The sequence below is a fragment of the Euprymna scolopes genome, chromosome 7 (genome assembly GCF_053919585.1).
Source record: "Euprymna scolopes isolate OS-2025 chromosome 7, ASM5391958v1, whole genome shotgun sequence".
NCBI lineage: Eukaryota > Metazoa > Mollusca > Cephalopoda > Sepiida > Sepiolidae > Euprymna > Euprymna scolopes.
In genome coordinates this window covers 114,820,881-114,845,881 of record NC_136488.1, presented here as the reverse complement: position 1 = coordinate 114,845,881, position 25,001 = coordinate 114,820,881, and the positions used below count along the sequence as shown (strand labels likewise).

General features: G+C 30.4%; 1 protein-coding gene across 33 annotated transcripts in view; it reads right to left on the bottom strand.

The window, feature by feature from the left end:
* LOC145279894 (DISP complex protein LRCH3-like) overlaps nucleotides 1–25,001 on the bottom strand; it is a 338,958-nt gene that overhangs the window by 42,227 nt on the left and 271,730 nt on the right. For all 33 annotated transcript variants that reach the window (XM_080131416.1, XM_080131423.1, XM_080131410.1 and 30 more), the window contains 3 exons: nucleotides 17,093–17,214; nucleotides 9,661–9,798; nucleotides 4,446–4,523 (listed from right to left, as the gene is read on the bottom strand). In XM_080131416.1, the coding sequence (XP_079987542.1) occupies nucleotides 4,446–4,523; nucleotides 9,661–9,798; nucleotides 17,093–17,214 (338 nt within the window). The remainder of the gene's footprint in view (nucleotides 1–4,445; nucleotides 4,524–9,660; nucleotides 9,799–17,092; nucleotides 17,215–25,001) is intronic.

Below are 25,001 nucleotides of genomic sequence, written 5' to 3'. Positions count from 1 at the left end.
CTTGAAATGTCTGTCAAAGATTTTGGTCATATAGCTAACCAGTCAGTGTTCTTCTATTACAAATATACAATTATATATGATGAATAAAATAAGAGTTTCATTAAAGATGACCATTATGATAAGCGAGCTCAGTCTCTATTTGCCTCCCCTACATGGTCAGTTTTTAATGTGAGGAACCCCCCCCCACTCCCAAAAGAGCACTTTGAATTGGGACAAAAATAAAAACTGCATCAGTCTAGAAGGAATTATCCTTTACTGACTGAAGACAGAACAGATGAAATGTAGTACTAAACAGATACTAAATTTTGTTCCCAGCAAAAAGACCAATGAACCAATTGAAAAAAATTTTTTTGTAGTCTTCAGCGCTGCACAAATTCTGCTTGGGAATACGAAGACACAGCTTTAACTTGCCATCAAAATAATGTTCAAATAAACGTGCAGATTGCCTGAACAAAATGACATCATCTTTGTATCAGAAACGGCATTAAGTGAAATTCAATTATATTGATAATACACAATTTATTCTCTGTCTTTTTTTTTTTTTTTTCACACGATCAGAATAGTGCTTGTTAAGGGTGATTTTTTAACTTCACACTTCAATAAAATTCTATGCCTTTGCTTGGTTTATCAGTTTTTATTGCTAATTACATTAGTTTCAAATAGAAATACAAAACTCAAAGTTGAAGTTCTTCCTGAAATTTTAAATGAGCATGTGAACAAGGTCAACAGAAACGTGGATCAACAAAACTTGGAATGTTCACAGCTTCATACTACAAGGTATCCTAATTTGAAACAATGCTCGCTTTCTGATGATTATACATGACAACCCCATGTTTTCGTATTAAAAACAATCTTAGAAGTTGGATAGACTAACAAAAATTTCTACGTCTAATATTGAAAATTGTGATTGGTGATTATTACATAAATTTAAAAAAAATAAATTCTGAATATCAAATGTTAGTCAAGCAAAGTTGATCAATTAAATGAAACAAAAATTCTTCTGGATTTACATCAGTAGAGCAATCTCAAATACTGATTGACTGTAAGTTGAGATAATACAAAATCAAATGATTTAATATCTTTAGAAATTAATCCATTACAATTGGTAATATCAGTTCAGGAAATGAAATTCTGTTTCAGGCATTCTTTAATGGGGAGAGAATAAAAATATAATGGATAAGTTTCTTCCTTGCACTAAAATAAAATTGCTTAAAACACTGCATAACTATTTTTATTCAACATTGTTGTTTTCTTAGTACTTGCATTCAGCAATAAATAAATTCAAAAAATCAATAAATCATTGATGTCAAACACGTACAGAATAAACTATGAAATCACGCGTATAAAATCCAAGTCAAATATCTCTTTATGATAAACTTTAAATCTAGATAATTTTTTAATGGAAAAAAATATGGCCAAGAGGAAAATAATTCTAAAACTATAAATTCATTGACCCATCTTGTTAACAAAGAAAAGCAGCAACATCAGCAACAAGAGACAACAAGTGGCATAAATGGGTCAGTTTTTTTGTTTTTTAGTTTTACATTTTCCAGAGTTTAGAAATTCTGCATGTAATTATGCAGGCCAAGAGGCTGTATAAATGTGGTACATAAAACTAGTGATTATATGTTGCAATTATTTTTAAAATATGAAACCATATGAAGTAAAAATGAAGAAATAAAAGCTTGGAAGACAGAAAAATGATAATGAAAACCAAATCAAAACATAGCAATAAACAGCTAAAAAATCACCTTGGATTTGAAGAACAAAAAAATTAAAGAAAAGGTACCTAAGATTGAATGACTAAATTCACACATAAACAATCATGCAGATCAGGTGAGAGGCGTTTTGGATTTTAAGTTTCGCATTTCAAGAAATTTGACCACCACCTGAGATAAGCATTCAAACTTCATAAACCTTGAAAAATTTGGTAATTTTTTTTTCTTCTCATAATAACAGATGATAAAACTACAACCAGTTTCTGGAAGCCAACACTACTTGTGTATGCAAAATAATTGGTAACATTGTTTGAATCTCATGCTAAAAGAATTGTCAAAGTGGATGAAATGGATCAAAATAAACCCATCAAGTTGCTATCTCTAATTTCGAAACTTAAAATTACATCTATTACAATAGAAGTTATACAAAGTGCCAATACACAATTTCAATACGCATACATTTGCTCAGCAAATTGATTGAGACCAATTTGTTGAATAAACGCGTGTGTACTGAAAGTGTTCAAATAGTTATTTCCACAAAGTATCTTAAAAATGATTAAAGATAATCAAATTCTAAGTTCTATCTGAAACCAAATTAAGTAAAAAAAAAAAAAAAAAAAAAAAAAAAAAAAAATTAGAAAATACAATTTGACTTTGAACTTATCTAACAAAATTAACGTGCAGGTTATATTCAAATTCAAAAATATTTATAAAATGTCTCAAATGTATGATTCATAGATTTATTGATTCTACTTGTTAATTGTACTGTGTGCATTTTATCTATATCTATAAATATAAAAGCGAAAATGTATGTATGTATGTATGTACGCTTTTCCTCGATGTCCACAAAAGGCTTCTTTCAAAGAAGCGCTTGTTCGGTTCACAACTTCTTAAAACTTTTTATATCATCTATAAATTGTAATATCTCAGAGTTATCCACAGAGCTCGCCTGTCTATTTAATTTTATTGACTTTCAAACGTTAATTATTCCACATTTCCCGCATCGGCACGCGTTACATTCGGTTTTCGGTATAAAAAAAGCAAAACTCGACTCTAATCACAGGCCGAAAGCCAGTTGTCTCAAGAGAGCTAAGTAACGTTTGTTCAATGTCGACTTAGTCATATCAGACTGTAGCTTTCATTTCGCTCCTCCTAATAAACAGGGAGCGGGTTTTTAAAAACAAACCGATTTATTCAAAACTGTCCCGCACAAAATCGTAACTGCTGAATACCTATCGCCGTTTTGTCACCAAAAACAGTCCTCTTGTGATAACGACCGGTTCTACGCATGCATCAGATGACGTCATGACCTGATTTACGTTGAAAAACTGATTAAATTTTATGTATGTCGCGTTAGGTCAGTTGATTAGCGCGTTGGTTCATTATCTAAACGTTTTGGGTTCGAATCGTGGTGTGAGACGTCTTTTTTTTTTTTTTTCGATTTTTTAAATTTAAATATTGAACCAGTGTTAATTAAGCCATTTTTCACCTAACATTCGTTTTTCTGTTTTTTTGTTTTGTTTTGTTTTTTTACTTCGCTTATCCACCCCCCGACCACACACCCAAAAACATCCGGGTACCCACCGATTTTTAAAATTTTAATATCGAAACAGGCTTATTTAAGCCATTTTTCACGTGTTCGTTTTTGTTTTCATCGTTCATTTGTCTTACGTTAGTTTTTTTTGTGTTTTTTTTTCGATGTTTTGATTCCCCCCACCCCCACCCTGCTTAAGTTTTAACGTTGTTTTCTTTTTTTACTTCGCTTATAACAAACAAACCTGGTCATTGACGTCATCGTCGTCGTAACGCTCGACGACTTCCGTGTGCGCACCTGTCAATTTAAACATCTTTCAGTAACTCATTCTGGCTGGCCGATTTTATTTTCAAACTTCGCCTCAGGGCTTCGGGTTCGATCCTACCTCCCACCCCCGGTTTCTTTTTTATTTAACACCACACACACACCTCCAAACACCCGGGCAACGCCGGGTACCCCTGCTAGTCAATACTAAAATTACAACAGAATATTTTCTAGTAACACTGATCTCCAAAGCATTATAAAGGGATTTTACTTTTTTTCTTAATTAAAAATGATTTTTTTTTTCTTAATTAAAAATGAAGAGTCCTCTACTTATTTTTCAAATTTGTTATCCTAAGCAAAAACAGATGAACAACCACTAAAACACAACTAGGTCATGCCGCAGCATCATTATGTACATGTAAATGTTGTTCATGTAGACGTTATCAAGGATAAGAATAAATAAAAGTGAATAAACTGAATTCATTGCATGTTATTTATCATCTATAAACTGTTCTATATTGTTCTAGCATTTTTTTAAGTAAATAAATTGAATTTAAAATGTGTTTTGTAATGTATTATTTGTTATAACTTTTTGATTGGAATAAGAATATTTTTGGATCACTGTAATATAATAATATGACTTGAATGAAAGGCATACAAGATTTATGTTGGATATCTTGAGCTAACAAACAAAAGCCCCAAAAAATGATTTCTCTTAATTCTCTTCAACTTCAAGCAATGAATTTCAAATACTTATCCAATGTCATCCAACTTTGCAGTGTTTTATTATAATAAATTAATAGTTATGGCTCCAATTATTCCGATTGTAGCTGATATCAAATGTTATCCATGTGAAAAACATTTTTCTTTGGCGAGATAGTGGGAACACAAAATCAAGAGGGAGTGCAGAAAAAAAGAAATATCCCTACCTGATCAACACCAATTTTCCGACATGCTTCTAAGAAGTGTTCCACGTTTCTACGACATTTCGCCATGGTGAGTTGAGGCTATGAATAAAAGAAAAAGAAAGAGTCTGAAATGTACACAGAATTTAAATAATCTAAACCTTGTGTGCATATTAACATTGTCTGCAAAAACACTGCCAAGTTTATTAAATTTATTACTATATTAAATTAGAATAATAAAAACTTTTGATAAAAGGTAATTTAAAATAAAAAAATGTTTTTCTTTTCACTGCATCAATTGAAATGTTTTAAAATAGAAATGCCATGTTGAATTGTAAACTACATCAAAGAGGAGAAAAATAAGTTAGTGCTTTTAAATTTAAAAATATATATCAGAAAACAATATTTTTTTATTTCAAAATTAAACAGAAATACACCTGAAATAAACTATTTGCAACTTGAAAAAATAAAATGGAATTTGAAAAAAAAAAAAAAATGAAAAATGTAGATATATTTGAATATAAGTTTCAGTTCAAGCTATATATATAATGTCACAAAGTAAAAAGAAATAAAATTACATAAATACACTGAAATAGAAAAAATCCAAATTATTCTGGTAGTTGCTGATAGGAAAAAGTTATTTGAGAAACTTATTTAAAAAAATTTTCAAACTATGTGTAAAAAGATGTACAAGAAAAATATCTGAGACTTCGTTATCACTAGGTCTATGACAATAGAATAGTTTTATCAATGTTTTGACTCTTGACTATATATCAGACACAGTTAATCAACCGAGAATCACATCACTCTATATAAAAGTATATAAGATATCAATGGATACACACTCGAAAGTCAAAACAATGAAAAGAACATGCTGTTGTCCTAGCCCTAGTTATCAATAAAAAAAAAAATATATATATAATAATAATAATCATTATCAACAGATATGACCCTACAACAAATATGTAGAAATTTCTTATGCTTGAAGTTCAGGTTATTTGTAAATCCTGTATATAATATTTTGATTGCAGTACCAAATTATCATAAGTTTGCAAAATAAGATGCCACATACAAATTTATTATGTCTATAGTATTACCCACCATCTTATGTAACTTTGCAATGCCGTTACATACACATTTACTTGTGCTATTAAATTGCTACATTCCATCCGTGGAGAACAACCATCACAATCGCACCATTATAAGAGGAAGAAGTCCGTACTTTTCTCTCTCCAAATTTAGTCCTACCACTGCTACCAGTCATCGCCGGGTACTATTATGCATTTTTCTACTACAGTGCTATTACACTCTTCGTAACTAGATTACATATATAACATACTCTTTCCAACTTACAAATCAAAATTAATAACTTCTCCCCGACAACGTTCCGGCATTTGCAATTGGCTGAAACTGACCATTCTCATATTCCAGAATGAACCGATTTGATACATAAACAAACACTTCTAAACTTGAAAAAAACATGGTGGCACTATCCGCAATAGACACCACCGCTAAAAAAAATAACACTATTTACAGATTTTTAACCACTCATAAACTGACCTTCACATATTGCTAAACTCATATAATTCAACAGACATTCACAGGTAGCCACTTTCATAATGACCATCGGATTTTCTTACATCGCTTACCTACGCTAACAGGACACCCTAGCGATCGCTAAAAAGAAAATAACAACAATTTGCTCCTCATGGGACTAACATGCACAAGTAAAATAATTTCAATACACACACACCCTTAGGAATTCTTGAAACAAACTTACATCTACGGTTTTGAATTGACAACACAAAAAAAATTCTGTTTACCTTTGGAAGGAGAGAGGGTATTGTGGTCCCTTACCCCCCAAAAAATGTAAACAGAATTTTTGTTAAATATTAAACAGTTCTTCTGCTCGCTTAATGTTGGAGTGTTACTTATGGAAAAATGGTTAACTAAACAGCAGAAGCACCTGTTAAAAACTATACACATTCTATAATTGATTACCCCCCACTCCAAAAAAAAACAACAAACAAAAAGACAACGAAATACAAAAGTATGTTTTTGTAAACCGTTCATAAAAAATTTTGATGCTTGTGCACTTTTGCCACCGCGATATTTTTTAATAGTTCCCACATTAAATTCATGCTTCACAATATCTTTTTTTTTTCTACTAATTGATTTAATTTTACTACTTGTTCTTTCTTTGAACTGAGTGGATTTAGATTTAATGGAAAAAATTGAACTCATTTCTTCCTTTCGGTTTGTCTTGAATTGAATTGATATATTGCAGAGAAGTCAACAAATGAACAAGTGTCAAAAAACAAAAAAAAAAATCAATACAATAAATAAATGTTATCATCTCTATATATAAAAGCGAAAATGTATGTATGTATGTGTTTGCTTTTTCTGTGTGTCTATAAAAGGCTTCTTTCAGAGAAGCGGTCGGTCGGTTCACAACTTTTTAAAACTTTTTATATCACATATAAATCGTAATATCTCACAGTTAACAACGAAGCTCGCCTGTCTATTTAATTTGCTTGATTTCGGGAAGATAAATATTCAATATGTTGCTCGCCGCATGTGGGTTAGTCTTTTTCCTATAACATCTTGGGGGGGGGGGGCATTCAGCAGTAAATGAAATCCCGCAGTCAAACTTGACCTCATTAACTCATTAAAACGAGCACCTGCTAAATCCAAGTAATAAATTAAATTCAAATGTGTTTCCGCAAGCATGTCACGGTGGGGCAATGGTTAACGTCGCACGTTTTGTTTTTTTTTTTGTTTTTTTTTTCACAACTTTGCCTGAACGGTTCGGGTTCTATCCTCATACTTACTTTTTTTTTAACCCCCCCCCACACCTCCAAACACCCGGGCAATGCCGGGTACCCCTCGCTAGTCTATATATATATATATATATAAAAGCGAAAATGTATGTATGTATGTGTGTGTGTGTTCGCTAAAAACTTTCGACAGACAGAACAAAAATTGACAAACTTGGTATCATATTGAAGCTCCATTCTTCGCTCGAAAAATATCGAAAAATTGGCCAAAAACGTTCATTTTTTCACCCCGAAATCAACAATTTTCTACAGGGATGGGGGCAACAAAAACCGTCCTCTCGTGACGACGACCGGTTCTACGCATGCGTCAGATGACGTCATGACCTGATTTAGTTTAAACAGTTGAACTGATTACATTTCAAAGACGTCGTGTTAGCTCAGTTGGTTAGGGCGTTGTGTCATTATCTAAACGTTTTGGGTTCGAATCGTGGTGTGAGACATCTTTTTTTTTTTTTTTTCGATTTTTTAAATTTAAATATTGAACCAGTGTTATTTAAGCCATTTTTCACGTAACATTCGTTTTTCTGGGTTTTTTTACTTCGCTTATTCTTAGGTTTTCATTAACACCCCCACTTCCGACCACACACCCAAAAACACCCGGGTAACCACCGATTTTTTAAATTTTAATATCAAAACAGGCTTATTTAAGCCATTTTTCACATGGTTTTCTTTTTTTTTTTGGGGGGGGGGGTTTAACGTTTGTTTTTTTGTTTTCTTTTTTGTTTTTTCGATTTTTACATTTAACATCGTTCATTTGCCTTACGTTAGTTTTTTTTTTTTTTTCGATGTTTTGATTACCCCCCCCCCCTGGGTACACCCCCGCTTTGTTTTTATGTTTTCTTTTTTTACTTTGCTTATTCTTAGCTTTTCATTAACAACCACACACACCTACAAACACTCGGGCAACGCCGGGTACCCCCCCTAGTCTATATATATAAAAGGCAAATTCGGTGTGCGCATTTTTGTATGTCTCGAAAAGGCTTTTTTCGCCGCCATTCTTTGGGAAGGGGGGGGGTTACTATCGTTTAGAAATGTTTATATACCCCTTAGATAATAATATCAAAGATTTGCGAACGCGCGTCGCGCCTAGTTTTATTTACATCGACTTTTATAAGATTCGCGCTATTTCACTCTGTCCCCTGATTGTCCTGCTTTTTAGTATAAATACAGTGAAACTAAATTCAAACCGTTTGTGTTCTCGGCTTTCGTGCCGAAACGTCCAGAAAGCAATCAGCTTTTGATCAATGTGGAGTTTCTCCTTATATCAGACAATTGCTATTCGATTTGGACAATCCCCTTTAAATGGGGAGTAGCTCCCCCTGCTCACCAACCATCATCTGGGGGAAGCGAAAACTAAAAATACTGCCACGTCATCGTAACGACCCCGCGATGACCTCATTTAGCGTCTTCCTGTCAATCAAACCTCTTTCACTCGCTTTATAAGCCTTAACTTAACACGCTAATCAATTACTTTCACTCGTGGTAGAGACGGTAAAGTGGTTGGCTTTTGTTTCCACCTCCGCATCAAGGCTTCCGAGTTCAATCCTGCCTCCCGAGCGAAACTATTTTTTTTTTCTTTTACACTTTTAAACACCTGGGCAACGTTTTTTTATTACTTCGCTTATTCTTCACTTTCTATTATTCTAATGGACAATTATTCTTCACTTTCTATTATTCTAATGGACCATTATTCTTCACTTTCTATTATTCTAATGGACAATTATTCTTCACTTTCTATTATTCTAATGGACCATTATTCTTCACTTTCTATTATTCTAATGGACCATTATTCTTCACTTTCTATTATTCTAATGGACAATTATTCTTCACTTTCTATTATTCTAATGGACCATTATTCTTCACTTTCTATTATTCTAATGGACCATTATTCTTCACTTTCTATTATTCTAATGGACAATTATTCTTCACTTTCTATTATTCTAATGGACCATTATTCTTCACTTTCTATTATTCTAATGGACCATTATTCTTCACTTTCTATTATTCTAATGGACAATTATTCTTCACTTTCTATTATTCTAATGGACAATTATTCTTCACTTTCTATTATTCTAATGGACCATTATTCTTCAGTTTCTATTATTCTAATGGACCATTATTCCTAATTTTATTATTCCATATGAATTTACGCATTCCCTTATTTGCTTTTTCCGGATTCAAACAGTACCTGCAGGTTATCAACTGTAGTTAACTTTTTGGCAAGTGGGAGGGAGGCTTCTCCGGGCAACGCCGGTTAATGGGTGCTGCTAGTTAGATATTAATTCAAGATTCAAAATAGGGAAGAACATGTGACAGCAAGCATTCTAACAAATCAGGGTTTAAAAGTATTATTTAAAAATAGCAGAATTGGAGAAATAAATAATAGATCTGGAAAATCTTACCACTGCTGGAGAAGGTACATGTATTGTTGCAACTGCTCGTGGGCGAATTTGGTTTACTAAATGACAAAGTACAACACCATCCCTTAATGCTTCAGGCAAATTAGCAGGTAATGTCACCTTTAATCGGGCTTGGATTGTCTAAAATAAAAGAATAACAAATAAAATAAATATGATTATTATTTTAGTTGAAAAAGTTTCTACATTAAATGAGTATAATAAAAATCAAATTTACTTCCATTCAACTTTTCAGCAATTTATACCTAAAGCTGAAACAATATCTACTGAAAAGAATTCCTTAAAGTAGCAATACACATGAAAAAATTGAAATAGCTTAAAATATTTCAATATTGGTATCTATAGAGTTTGATGAGCTAAGAAAGAATCTTTTTAAATTTTAAAAATCCAATTAAAATTAAGGAAGTTATGACTATTTTTGTGCCTCACACATTTGAATATTTTCCCCTCTTTAAGACCATATGCATTTTGTCATTTTTTTACACTACTTTTTCAGTAAAAATGCAATATCTTTGTTAAAACAGAAGATTAAGCAATGAAATTTACCATATAAGTGTATTTTTGTGCTGGGAATTAGAATATGCTACTGAAAATCTCCAAAAATTAATGGTTTCCAAATAATCTGCAGTAAATGCAGATAAATATGCTGCAATTCCTTAAAAATGTGATGTATTCATTAAAAGAAAAGGAGTTAAAGAACTCAAAGCTGAATTATAATGCATTTTATGTACAAATAACTGAAATCGAAATCTAGGACTGTTTAAAAATTAATATATTGCAATATTTCTTTGGTATTATTGTAGATTAATACCTTCCATTAACCCCTCCCCCATCCCATCTGACCACCTCTCCAAAATATGCGATTTTACCTTTGTAGGCAATTACGTGTGAATACCTTAAAAAACTTTAATCAAAGATAAACAAGTATTATTTTAGAATTTAATGTAAAATGATTTCCCACTTTGAGCCATTCTAGCATTTTAGGGCAGTTAATCATTTTTTTCTATCGGAGATAAATCCCGTGCGCCTTTTTTTTTCTAAAGATGATTATGTGTGGTTTTAAGAGGGTCTTTGTGCAATTATGAGAAGGTGGGGAGGTGGCCACTCTGACTTTGGGTTAATGATAGAGCTAAGGAAAATTATATGCAAACACCCTGAAGACTTGATAGAAACAAAACAAAAACAATTTTAGAATTTAGAGTGGGGGTTAGTTTCACATAAATTTAATGTAAAATAATTCACCATTTCAAGACCATTTTAGCATTTTGGACAGTTGACTTATTTTGTTATGGTGCACTTTTCTTTAAGGAAGGATTTTTTTTTTTTTTTTTAGACACTGATATGTAGCTTACTAAGGAAGCTTGTTTGGTGAGGAGCTTGCCACTTAGACTTAGCATTATTGTTAGGGCTAAAGAAGGTTTCAAGAGGAGGAGGCTTGCCACTCGTACTTAGGGTTTGAGGTAAGATTATGGGAGTTTTTTTTTGTTTTGTTTTTTAAGGCATGTCAAATTCAATTAGTGGGTCATAATTATTGGCTATTTACAATTAGTGGGTCATAATTATTGGCTTTTGAAAATGTTATGCCTTAGATTTTGGACATCAAATTACTTTTAAATATGAAATTTATTTATGTTTATTTGTCATAATTCTTAAGGAGTGTGAAACTTAACAAGAATTACGACAAATAGACAAAAATAAATTTCATTTAAAACAAGTGACGTCACTAACAGAAAACGTGATGTTTGGAAAACTTATTAAGTAATTTTGCTCACTTATTTAAATATCAAAAAACACTTTTTGCTGAAGCTAACAACTTGTTCACAAATTTTTGATCATTTTGGTTTTTATTTTCAATTACATTTCTTGTTTGAGGGACACATTATTTCGTTAAACTTTCCAGTTTAAGACGGTTTTTTTGTTTTTTTTTTTTATTTCTCTACCTGGACTTTGCGCCAAGATCACATTGTAACATTTTGATGCTACACTTCGCCTTTTCTATCCTCTGTCAGGGAAGGAGAAATCCTTCCTGACTGAGACAATCTTTATGTTTGTTTCTATCCATATTGACCCTTTTTGGGAAGCTAACTGACCTTGTGTCTAATTGTCCTCGTGGGGAGGCAAGTAAATAGGAACTTAACTAGAAACTGAGTACCTCCAACAAATATTTAAATATTGATTTTGTATTTATATATATATGAAATTGTAAAAAGACGAAAAAATATATTGGGAGTGGGGGGGAGAGTACTGTTCGCACACAGGAAGTAAAAAAATCATATTTCACATTTTCATTTTATTTTTCTTCTTTTTTTGTTTTAAAAAAAAACAAAACACTGTTCAATTCACTGTTAAAAACTAATGTAACGGATAAAAGTGCACACGTTACATATTTGTTTTGCAACTAGATTTTTAAAATTTGTCCAAAAATAATGCCAGATTGCTTTAAAATTATATATTCTGATAACCGAATAGCTCTAGTTAAGCTAATTATGTTCTAATAATACGAGCTCCAACTAAATATGTAAGAACATTTTTTTTTTTTATATTCATATTTTCATTTTTTTTAATTTCTAATTCATTCTGGAATAAAAAACGAAACAAAAAAAAGTTTGTTTCCAGTAAAGTAATTAATATCAGCGATAGTAGTTGTTGCTGCTTCTACATTCATTGTTTTTAGATACTTTTTAACAATCGAACGATTTTTTTTCCAGGTATCATGATTTTAAATTGCTCGGTACCACAAGATAAAGCCAGTTACATTTTTATTTTTAACGGATAAATGTAATAAAAAGATTGATTTATTTAACAGTGGGTGTGTGAAGAAATTTTTTTTCAAAATTTTCCAAACTCGTCATGTTAAAGTCTTTTTTAACACACAAAAAAAATGAGCTGTCAAAAGAATTTCGGATAACCGACTCCATTAAAAGTGATATCTCTTCTAGTTAATTTCCAAATTTCATGGCGAAATTCTTAAGAGAAACGTGGTATGACCGTTTATAAATCAGGGAGGGTCACTTACAAAATCTTACCAAAAACGCTGTTTTGTGATGTTAACATTTTTAGCACTTTATTTGCTTAAAACTCTTAAAATATATAATGTACATTATTATTTATTAATTTATTTGAAAGTATATTCATTTTCAAACAAAACAGTGGTATTTTGAGGACTTAAGTTGCTTTGGTTTTTAAAATATGACTATTTTAGCAGAACCCCCTTGAAATCTGTAATTATCCAAAGCGTTTTATCATTCGTGTGTATTGCTAATTAAAGACAAATATTTTAGCCCATGTGTAGCAGAAGCGGTTATTCCATACCTTTTTTTTTTGTTTTACATAGGCATCCCCACTTATCAAGGTCAAGAGGCCACTCGAGGATGCAGGTTAAATAGTGCACAGTAGAAATTGGACAATATAGTAATCGTTAGTGATTGACATGTATAAATGAGTATAATTGATCTGATCATGGTGTACAAGAAACAAAGTCCCATGTAGAATATTGCTTTTACAATGTACTAAGGGTCACTCACAAAGAATTCTGTTCAAGGAAATTCCGGAATATTTTTTTTTTGTTGATAGCTAGTAGATGTTGCTTCTCTTTATCTTAATCCTATAATTTATTTCAGTCTTTCCATTTTTTTTTTTTACGGACAACAAGGCCTTTAAAGTAGAGTTAATCACAGAATTTAGTAGCACAACTGATATATCAATTGTTGAATGTGAAATTGGTTTGCAAACATTGCACTATAAACAAGATTATTGATTGGGGTCTACCACTATAATTTCAAAGCAACAGATGTTTTTGCAGCACTAGCAGAGGGGTATTCATTGATGATAGATGTGATGCTGATGAATTCCTGGCTGAACCATGCCACAAAGGTGGCAGGATCTACACCACTTTAAGAAGCTAACTGAATAAGAATCCAAAGAATATGGTACAAATGAAAGTTGAATTTAATGACAAGGAAAAAATATAAAAAGTAAAGAAATTTTTCATTTTTTTATTTTGATAACTTTCTTTAATATTAATTCAATGAATGATAAATAATTTCTATAGTACTTGGAATAAAGATTTTTGATTGACTAATTTGGTGGCTTATTTTACTGGCATACCTTTTGAGTTATCTAATGTTGAAGAGATTGTTTTGTTTAATTTGTTTATTGCTTTTTAGTGTTTTTATATATATATATTATACGTTTACGAGAAAGTTCTTGTGGGTTTTAACTTTTAAATTCAAATAAATCGGCTCAAACAAAAATTTATTGATCAAAATAAGCACATCAGAATCAACACACTTTGCCAACACAAAACCAGTATATTTATGGCAATAACATAAAAATCTTGCATTCTGGTGGCGATGAAGTCATTGAAGACGTTTTTAATATCGCTTACATTTTTTAAGCATGTCTCATGCAGAAAGTTGTCGAAATGCTCAAAAAGGTGGCAGTCGGTAGGTGAAAGGTATGGCGAGTATGGCGGATGCAGTAGAGTTTCGTAGCCCAATTTGTTCAAATTCTGAAGGGTCGATTTAGCAACATGTGGCCAGGCATTGTTGTGGAGGAGAATTGGACCTTTTTTGTTGGTTAATGCAGAGTGTTGTTAAAGTTTCTGATGCATTTCATCCATTTGTTGACAGTAGTTCTCCATTGTAACGGTTTTGCCTGTATTAAAAAAACTAATGGATGAGACCAGTTGCAGACCACAAAACAGTCTGCATGACCTTCTTCTGGTGCAACTCTGGCTTCGTGAAACTTCATCGGTGTCTAACCACTGAGCTGAGCGTCATCGGTTGTCATAAAGTACCCACTTTTTATCACAAGTCACAACTCGGTCGAGAAATGGATTATTCTTGTTGCAGAAAAGAAGAGAAGATGACACTTCATGACAGTGTTTCTTTTGGTTGTCATTCAATTCGTGAGACACCCATTTTAAAAATTTTTTGTCTTTCCAATCTCTCTAAAATGGTTGGAAATCGTCTTATACATTACATCTAATTCAGAAGCAATTTCTCAAACAGTTGTGTGTGGATTGGCTTTGATTACGGCTCTTAATTGCTTTGCATAGTTTGATAGCTTTTTGCATTCTTCGTTAATACAGGATAATTGTGTTTGGTGGGTTGGGAAAATTTAGGAATGTATTTTTCTGCTATGGAAGTTAAGTCTTGGTAAAGTACGTAATTTGATCTTAGTTTTTAATGTTTGAGATGGGAGTTAGTTCTGTGGAACAAATTGTTTTAAATTTGTTCTAGTTTGCTTTTTTGAGGTTCCAATTTAGAATTTTGTCTTTTGGATTGGGATTCAAACTTTCTAGGATTATCAAGAAGTGGTCACTTTCACAAGTATCATTGTGTGTTGACTATGAAAATTCATTAGGATGGACGGGTAACATAGGGTTAGGACTATTGCTGAAAATTTACCTGTCTGTTCGAGATTGATTATTGTAAATACATAGGTTATTTTTGTTTATGAGATTTTCCATGAGTTTGCCCTTCTAATTGATTTTGTTGCAACCCCCACATTGAGCTGTGAGAGTTAAAGTCTCCAAGTAATAGGAAAGCTGTGGCTAGTTGTAGTATAATGCTTATAATTCATTCTCTTAATTCAGAGGAATGTAAATAGAGCAGAATGTTTTATGTAGAGTTAATTGCCATTGCTTGCAAGTTTATTTTGAGCTTTATGTGACTGTTTTGGACTAAGATGTGCCGCCTGATGCTCGAAGATCAATATTTTGTATGTAGATGAACTGTTGGTATTTCTTAACATTTTTTTTTACCGTTTTTGAGGAAGGTTTTTTTAAACTGGGTTTATATTTGCTATTAGTTCTATGTTTGCATTTATTTTTCGTTCCATTTTTTTAGTATTTTGTTTTTGCTTTGTTTTATTTTGGATCGGGGTTCTTATTTTAGATGTTGATTGAGATTTGTATCACTCACGATGATGTTCATATCTTTGGTATCTTAGTGGGTTACGATATATCATTTTAAATTTATTATCAGGTATCTTATTTTGATATTTTGGGGGATTTTGCGGTTATCAAAGGTTAGGATGTATGTATTGGTGAATATTATTTCTGTTGTTTTTCTTATTTGTATTTTTTTTTACATCTGTAACATTTTGCGTTTTGAGATTGATTTCTTCTATAGTATGTAATGATAATTCAGAGCTTTTAATTATGCCTTTGCTTGAGTTTAGTGTTTCATGTAAGTTTTGATTGTTGTATTATTGAATTGTTTCCATTTTAGTAGCTCTTCTGCTTGTTTATTTGTTATTTCAATTAATACTGCATTGTTGTTTAGTTTTCTTTTTGTCTTTGTTTTTGTCTGGATACTTTTGGAGAGTACTTTTTTTCTATTTGGAAGGTGATATTTTTGTAGCAGGTTTTTCATCAACTGGTTCCATCACTATGTATGTTGGAACGTTTGTGCTTTCATATTTCATTTTGATTTCTGAGCCTAAGATCTGACTCTTCAAAATGATTTTTTTTATGAGACTTATTGTTGTACATATTTTTGTGTGCTATTTTTTTTTTTTGTCTCATTCTTCCCACCCACCTTGGAGCCTTATATAGGAGGTATTGGGGAGGAATCCCATTCACTTCAACAGAACAGGGACACAGGAGGCGTATACTCTACCCTTTTATGACTCAAGTATCCATGGTTCTTCCATTTATTCTTGAACCTCTTTTTAGGAAATAAAAATGTCTGTTAGATTCATTGTCCATCAAGTAGATTGATCCTTCAGCTATTGTTTACAAAATCAGTTTATTGTATTGATTGATTATTGAAATAATTTCATTTTGCTAAGTATTTTTGTGTTTCAAATTCTTTACATCTTCAGATATTCCTTCCTGTCATACTTGTTCTGCTCTACAGCACATCATACTCTTGGATTATTTAATGAAGAATCCGTTGTGTTAAAAGTGTTATGTTTCAGATTCTTTATATCTTCAAGCATTTATACATGATGTTATTGTTTTACATCAACCCTTTTTGGATTATTCATGCTGAATCCAGTAATTTTGCCAAAAGTTCATGGTTCAAATTCTTTATATCTTCTATCAATCCGTAGTGCTTGGTTTGGTTGTCTTGTAGTGGATTCCGTTGTTTTCATTTCCAGCCCTGCAGAGCATGAATGAGCTTTGCAAAGGTAAAGGGTTATTGTTTGGTGTATCTAGTAGAGAAGTGGGGGAGGAAGAAAAAGAAAGAGAGGAGGGGAGAGGGACTTATTTTTGTTTTTGGCTTTGCAGAATATGATTGAGTTTTGCAAATAATTAAAAAACAAAATTAAAAGGGTTTTAATATGCGGTGCACTGGTAGTCAAGAAACCAATATCTTCAGACAGCCTGATTTAGAAAGATTTTTGGAATTTTATTTCACTCGTTGAAATAGTTAAAACAAGTTTTTTTTTTTTTTTTCCAACTTACATTCCGTAAACTTTCAACTTGCTGAATTTCACCAAGAGCCTGATCATGGTGTCTCCGAATTGTGAAATTAGGATCGGCATCTTTGTATTCCTCTAACAATTTCAAAGCACCGGCTGACAAAACTGAAAAATAAAAATGATATTTTTTTTTAAATGATAATATCCTTTGCAGCAACATGAGAAGTAGTATAAATATCGAAAGAAGGTGGAGGACATGGTTTTCAGCCCAAAGTAAATCATAAGGAAGAATCCATTTTGATTGGGTGAAGAACACAAATAATAAAGTGAAAATAAAACTCATGTTTTATAAAGGCATGAAAAAGTATTTTATTTGTTCATAAATATAAAATTTAAATAAAAAAAAATAGAAACAATTCAAGCATTGCTTATTCACAATCACTCCCCCTTTAATTATGTTAATTGGTACATTTCAATAAAAAACGAGTAGTTTTATGTTTCAGAACTTTTTAAATTAAACTTTGATGATTTGGTTTATTTAAAACTATTATTCTCATCTTGGTGTTTATTTTTACAACATTTCAGTCGATGGAACAAATTTTCTTCGGTGCATCTTTAAATAAATGATTCAGTGCAAAATTCTTTTTTAAAGTTCCAAAATATTAACCTGAAAAAGGTTGAATGGTGTATCAACAGAAATGTTGTGAATAAATAAAGAAGAGAAAAGTAGTTTGAATAATCCAAATACAACTATTTTTTAAATATAAATTTTACTAATTGCATGATATTACAGGAGCCGCCATGTTGTTTAATATATGGCAGCATAAAACACTGTTTTGAATTTTTTTAGCATTCTTCATGAACTTTATTTTCAATGCATCATACACTTAAACATTTTGTGCTGCCACCGTTTGTAGACAAAAATCAACCTGGTGACACTAATAAGTTTATGTAATAAGTATAATTTAAAATTAAAATAAAATTTAAAAAAAACTATTCATGTTTGTTATCGAAATGTACAAAAGTTCTAAGTGTTTATGGCTATTTGAGTACCTACTCCAACAATTGAACAATGGAGTGTTTGTAGACCCGCATCAAATTTCGCAGGAATTTACCTATGTATAGAAGATTTTACTTTTACATATAAATAGAATTTTATTGTGATGCATAAATATAAATCACTTGTGAGAAAAGCTTTAAAAATGTAAAAACAAATGAGTAAATATTGAAAGAATGTATTTAAACTGAAAAAGCAAGCAAAAAACTAAAACATGCAATAAAGATGAACTCAACTAAAAATATTGCTCAAGGACTGGAGAAGGATTGTCCCAGAGGCAAGCAGGTTTGGTTATGACAATATTTTTAACATGCAAATAATTAACATTCAATGAAAAAGAAATGTCCAAATTGAAAGTAGTTAAAACATGTCCATAAAGAATAGATCCCTTAAAGTTATTAAATCTATTATAAATTATCAATGTATAGATTCAATACACAAAACTCGCTTTTTCACATACTTAAAAAAAAAAAAAAAAATCAAACTTTTACACACACTTTAAAATTGAGTCTAAGTAAATTTACGTTTTTTAATATGAAAAATAAAGCATTTATCAAAACAAAATATCTATCATATTCTTTATTGGTTCTAAATTTAGGGATCTGTGTATAAATTGAAAAATCAGCCAAAACCATGATGAGGAGCATTTTAGTGACAATTTCTTTTTCTTGCTTCAAAAAATTTTCAAGATACGGTGAATTATAATTGGCCTGCTTTTTAGGTTTATATTGGATGAGGAATGTGTTAGTAATCAGCATGTAAAACTGGTGGTGGTGGAGAGAGATAGAAGTATTTATCTATTCTGTGTATAAAATGTTTAATGGTAGAATTATCTTTGAAAAACAAACATCTCTTTACAGGATATCAAGTTTTTCAACAGCCTCATACAAAAAGTGTTATTTTAAAGTTAAGTGTATCAATTTTTTTGTAATAAGGTCAAGATACAATTAATGTATGGAGTTCAATAATGCATTTCTATAATACAAACAGTCCTTCAGAGAAAATTATTTTTTTTTTTTATTATTCAAAATACATTTTAAGCAGAATTTTAATTTTTTATTTCTTCAGATTAATTTACATAACTGATCTTTGAAACAAATACATTCTTTTATTAAATTTATTTTGAAATGATACAATCTCATATGTAGGTCATTAGAAAAAAATCCAAGAATTTTTTCCCATAAAAACTCTGAAATAATTATTTTAATCTCAGAAATATTCATTTTTGAAACTATTCCAAATTACTGCAAAGCAAACAAAAGCTCAAAGATTAGCAAGAGGTTGTTGATCACATTTTTAGCAACTAATATGAAGCAAACAATATAAAAATGTTTGATGTGTGTAACAAAGGATGTTTCAGCCAAATAAATATTGACAAATGTACTAAATTGTTTAAAAAATGGTTAGAATAGTATTTAAAATGAAAACCGACCTGGCAGACCTACAATGGTAAAACACTTGAAATATGGATTCAGCTTATGGGCCCACAGACAGTTAAAAAAAAAAAAATTACATTCTGTGCTTGATGACCTTACCTTTTCTAAGATCAATCATTGTTGGATTTCCAAAAAACTGAGCAGCATTAGGAAATGGCTAAAATACTTTATTCAAAGATTTTCATAGTGAGAAAACAGAAAAGTTTTTTGGGATTTTTTTTTTTGGGGGGGGGGTTAATTAGAAAAATAAAAATTATATTGAAAACTAAAGCAAAATTTTTTTGTATGAAATGAGCAGTTTTATTTTACAAGTCTCTTTATTAAATGTCTCTCCTATGTTAGCATTATGACTGATCATGAATCTGGATAAATTTTTACAATTAACCAACAAAGAGGATGTTTTCTTGTTGAGAATAAAGAGAAAGTTTCATGATGAAATAATGAAGAGAAGATGAGATTACAATATTTCATTATAATTGAGCAAAAGTAAATCTTAGAAAGTTTAAAGAAGTGTGCAAGGTAAAAAAAGAGAAAACAAAAAAGGAGAAGTCACTGAAGTCAAACATTAAAAGCACCAGAAAAGAAGAGCATTAAACTATAGCTTGGAGCAAAATAAAGTTGAATATTTTAGATTACTAAAATGTTAAAGATATACTTGTTATACAAGTTGTATTCAATAAAATGAAAGCATAAAATATCAGATTTATTGAAATTTTAATATAGTCATCATTCTTCCCTATGATCTCTTTTCATGTCAATATATTTTTAATGCAAAATTTCCCCAGACATATCTTATAGACCTTTGCTTTTTTGTTCAATGTCTCACAATATCATGAAAGATGTAAAAACTGACATTGCACAAAGGAACAAAGCTCTCCTAGAATAATATGACTTACAAATTATGTATCACCCATCATATTCTATTGATCTAACACCAACAAATTACCATCTCTTCAGAAGTTTTAAAAATCATTTCAATGAATTAAGACTTATTGTAAGTCTAAAAGTAGTTTCATTTTTAGTTTAAAATGTTAGGAATTTTATGATATGACATTAAAAAGTATATTGATGCATGTAAAGAGGCCATATGAAGACTATACACACGGACGAAAAAACGCTTTGGATAATCACAGATTTCAAGGTAGTTCTACTAAAATAGCCATATTTTTCAAACCAAAGCACTTCAAGTCTTCAAATTACTACTGTTTTGTTCCGAAATGAATATACTTTCAAATGAATTAATAAATATGAATGTACATTATATATTTTAAGAGTTTTAAGCAAATAAAGTTATAAAAATGTGAACACCATAAAATGGCGTTTTCGGTAAGGTTTTGTAATGACCCCCCTCTGTTTTTTAAAGGCCCATACCACGATTGTATGAAGAATTTCGTCATGAAATTTGGGAACCAATCAGAAGAGGAGTTAATCTTAATACTGTCAAGTGTCTGAAATATTTTTGACTATTTCTTTTTTTGTCGTGTTAAAAATAAGACTTTAATATGATGAGTATCGAACATTTTGAAAAAAAATTCATCAGACACCCACTAGTAAGTAAATCATTCTTTTTACTATCTTTATCAATTAAAAGTATTATTCTATGTTGAGTAAGAACGCGGTAATTGATAATAATTTAAAAGGACCTACCCGAAAAAAAATGTTTCTATTTCTCGAGTTTGGTCAAATTAAGTTAGTATTAGTAGCAGCAGGAGCAGCAGTTGTAGTATTAGTCATAGCACAGTATAAACAACACGCATTCTTTAATTTTTATTCACAAACGAATTAAGAAAAACATGAAAATATGAATATAAATGTTCTGATATGTTTAATTAGAGCTATTTTGTTATCAGAATAACATTAGTTTAGAACTATTCGGTTTTCAGAATGTATAATAACAATCCAAATGAATTCATCATTATGAATCTATAATTTCTCATATTTCTGATCAAATTTAAAAACATGGTTAAAAAAACAAAATAAACTTTTGTAGATATATAGCTTGCATGCAATTTTATTCATTGCATTAGTTTTGAACAGCGAATTAAAACAATGTTTTTTCAAAATCAAAAGATGTATGAAAATCTCGTTTGTATTACTGTACACATAGATTTGAAAAAGTTGTCAAAAAACAAATATATAACAAATAAATGTCATCAAAGGCAAGATAAGTTACTTTTCTACCTAACTGGATGTTTTTAGTGTTTATATTTTATGTAACATGCTTATTCAGCTTGAAAAACATAGTGTTTACAGATGTATTCGAAAATTTTAAATGGCGGACGACTCTCTCTTTGAAGCAGTAAGTTTGGGAAAATGAATTATAAATAAAAAAACAGACAAAATACTGTTAGAAACTCACTCAATATATGTTACCGTGACATAGGCGTATATATATTCGGTGGGTTTTTAACAGTATTTTGTCTAGTTTTTTATATTTAACTCATTTTCCCAAACTTACCGTGTGAAAGAGATAGTCGGCCGCCATTTTTAACTTTCCATAGTAAGCACTGTATGTTTTTTGAGCTGAATAAACATGTTACATTAAATACAAACACTAAAATCATATCCAGTTAAGTAGAAAAGTAACTTATCTTGCTTTTGATAACATTTATTTGTTATGTATTTGCTTTTTGATAACTTTTTCGAATCTATGTGTATAGTATTACAAACCACGTTATTTTTTTTCTACTTATTAAGCGAAAGGTATTTTTACCACCTGCTCCAGCGTAGTATAAACGGCCTATGGAATAAACACCTTCAACCTCGAAAATAGAAATCAACAAATTTATGGAATTTTCTCCGAAATTTTGTAATGTAGTTTCTTATTAAATTAAAACTAAATATAACATTTGCTGACTTATTTACCTGTCGAATACACACACACAACTTTCTGTAAGATATTTATTTGAAATTAATTTTTGTGAAACTAACCGCCCCCCCCCTCTAATATTGTTTTTGTTTTTTTTTGTTTTTTTCTGTCAAGTCTTCAGTATGTTCACAAATAATTCTCCTTAGCCCTACGATTAATTCAAAGTCCGGATGGCAACCCTCCCCATATTCTCATTGCATAGAAACCCACTTAAAACAACACATAATTGTCTTAACAAAACAAAAAGCATACAGGATTTATCTCCCATAGAAAAAAAAAACAGTTAACTGCCCTAAAACGCTAGAGTGACCTGTAAATGGGAATTATTTTACATTAAATTCTAAAATAATTTGTTTATCTTTCATTAACGTTTTTCATGGCATTTCATACATAATTGCCTAAAAAGGTAGAATCACATTTTGGAGGGATAGTCAGAAGGTGTTGGGTGGGGCTAAACAGGTGTTAATCTACAATAATACCAAAGAAATATTGCAATATATTCATTTTTAAATGGTCCTATGTTTAGATTTAAGTTTTTTGTACATAAAGCACATTACAATTCAACTTTGAGTTCTCCAACTTCTTTTCTGTTTATGGATACATGGCATTTTTAAGGAATTGCAGCATATTTATGCATATTTACTGCAGATTATTTGGAAACCATTAATTTTTGGAGATTTTCAGTAGCATATTCTAATTCCTAGCACAAAAATACACTTATATGGTAAATTTCATTGCTTAATCTTCTGTTTTAACAAAGATATGACATTTTTACTGAAAACGTAGTGCAAAAAATGTGACAAAACTCATATGGTCTTAAAGAGGGAAAAATATCCAAACGTTTGAGGCACAAAAATAGTCATAACTTCCTTAATTTTAATCAGATTTTAAAAATTTAAAAAGATTCTTTCTTAGCTCATCAAGCTCTTTCTATGTATACCAATATTGAAATATTTTAAGCTATTTCAATATTTTCATGTGTATTGCTACTATATTATTAACAATTGAATAAATCTGAATTTTAAAAAATTCTTTTAATGAGCCTTAACTTAAAATGAGACATAATTAGTCAGATGACTTTTTCTGTTTCTATGTGTTATCAAGAATGATAAGGATGAGTGTATATTGACTTTGTATTATTTAAGTTTATTTTAAGAATCCTTATATAATATTTATAAATACATGGTATCATGTCATGAAAAAAACAAAAATGTAATCTGCCACCAGGATTAGAGATATAAGGAATCTAGCAAATCTTTGTCTTATTTCAATCAAAATATATCAAAATATATCAAAACAAAAAAAGATTAAGCTAACTTTAAAAGTATACATTTTAACTTATTTTTAAAGCATAAAAAAAAAAAGATTAAAAAAAAATTTATTTGGTTCAGAGTACAATTAATATTTTTTTAAATGTTATTGACGAATATTGAAGTGAAAAACGATTTTAAAAATGAAAATAATTATTTTAAATTGAAAAATAATTTGTAAATTTTATCAGTTTGCCAAAATTATATATATATATATATATATATATATATATATGAAAATAAATATGAATAAAAATTTCAGATAAAATAGAAAATCAATTTATGGAAAAGTATATGCACATAACAATATGCTAATAGAACAAATCAACTGGCATATCTTCATCTTGCTTTTTTCATGTGTGTATGTCCTTATTTCTACAAGTATGTTGTTTTGCTTTTCAATTACTTTATATACTAGCAGGCCACCCAGTGTTGCTCAGTCGTGAAATATGCATAAATATTATATTTTAGTTCATACAGAAACTGCGACATGTGCATGCAAGAATGTTTTTTCTAAACAGTTCACATCTTGTTAAGTAAAAGAAAATATCTAAGCTGAGATCAAAACCCAAACCTAAACACAGCAAGGCAAGTATGATAACTATTAGGCCAGCTTCACAATCTTTAAAAGGTGTTTTCAAACCTACTTATTCTTAACATAAGAAATCTGTACTGAGAATGATTCACGCATGTGCATTCATGTAACAGCAAACAGATAAAACTCCCACATACCACTTTTTTTAATTTTGATCACTTAGCAGCCTTTTTTTTTCTGAATGAAAAGTGACTAAAAAAAGTTTTCCACATGTTTGAATACCCAAATATACCAAATTTCAAGTCTGCAGATCAAAAATTCATTGAGTATGTAGGTTGAGAAGAGTCTTTTCTCTCTCTCTCTCTCACACACACACATATTCTTGCTTTTATAGATATATAAAGATTTATTGCTGTTATTTTTTATTTTATATAAGCAGTTTGAACAGTTGCTTATTGTTGTATTTAGTTTTTGCTTTGACGAGGAGAGAGCAATTATCTCCCCTTTATTTTTTTGTGCCCCCCCTCCTTTTATTTGACAGAACGTTTTTATTTTTATGATTATTTATGAAATATTTTTGCACGCATAAAATATATCAATGGACATATGTTTCTGGATATCAGCATGGATTTTATATATATATATATGTATGTATGTGTGTGTGAGAGAGAGAATAAATATGAAATAAAAATTTCAGACAAAATGGAAAATCAATTTATGGAATAGTATATACACATGACAACAT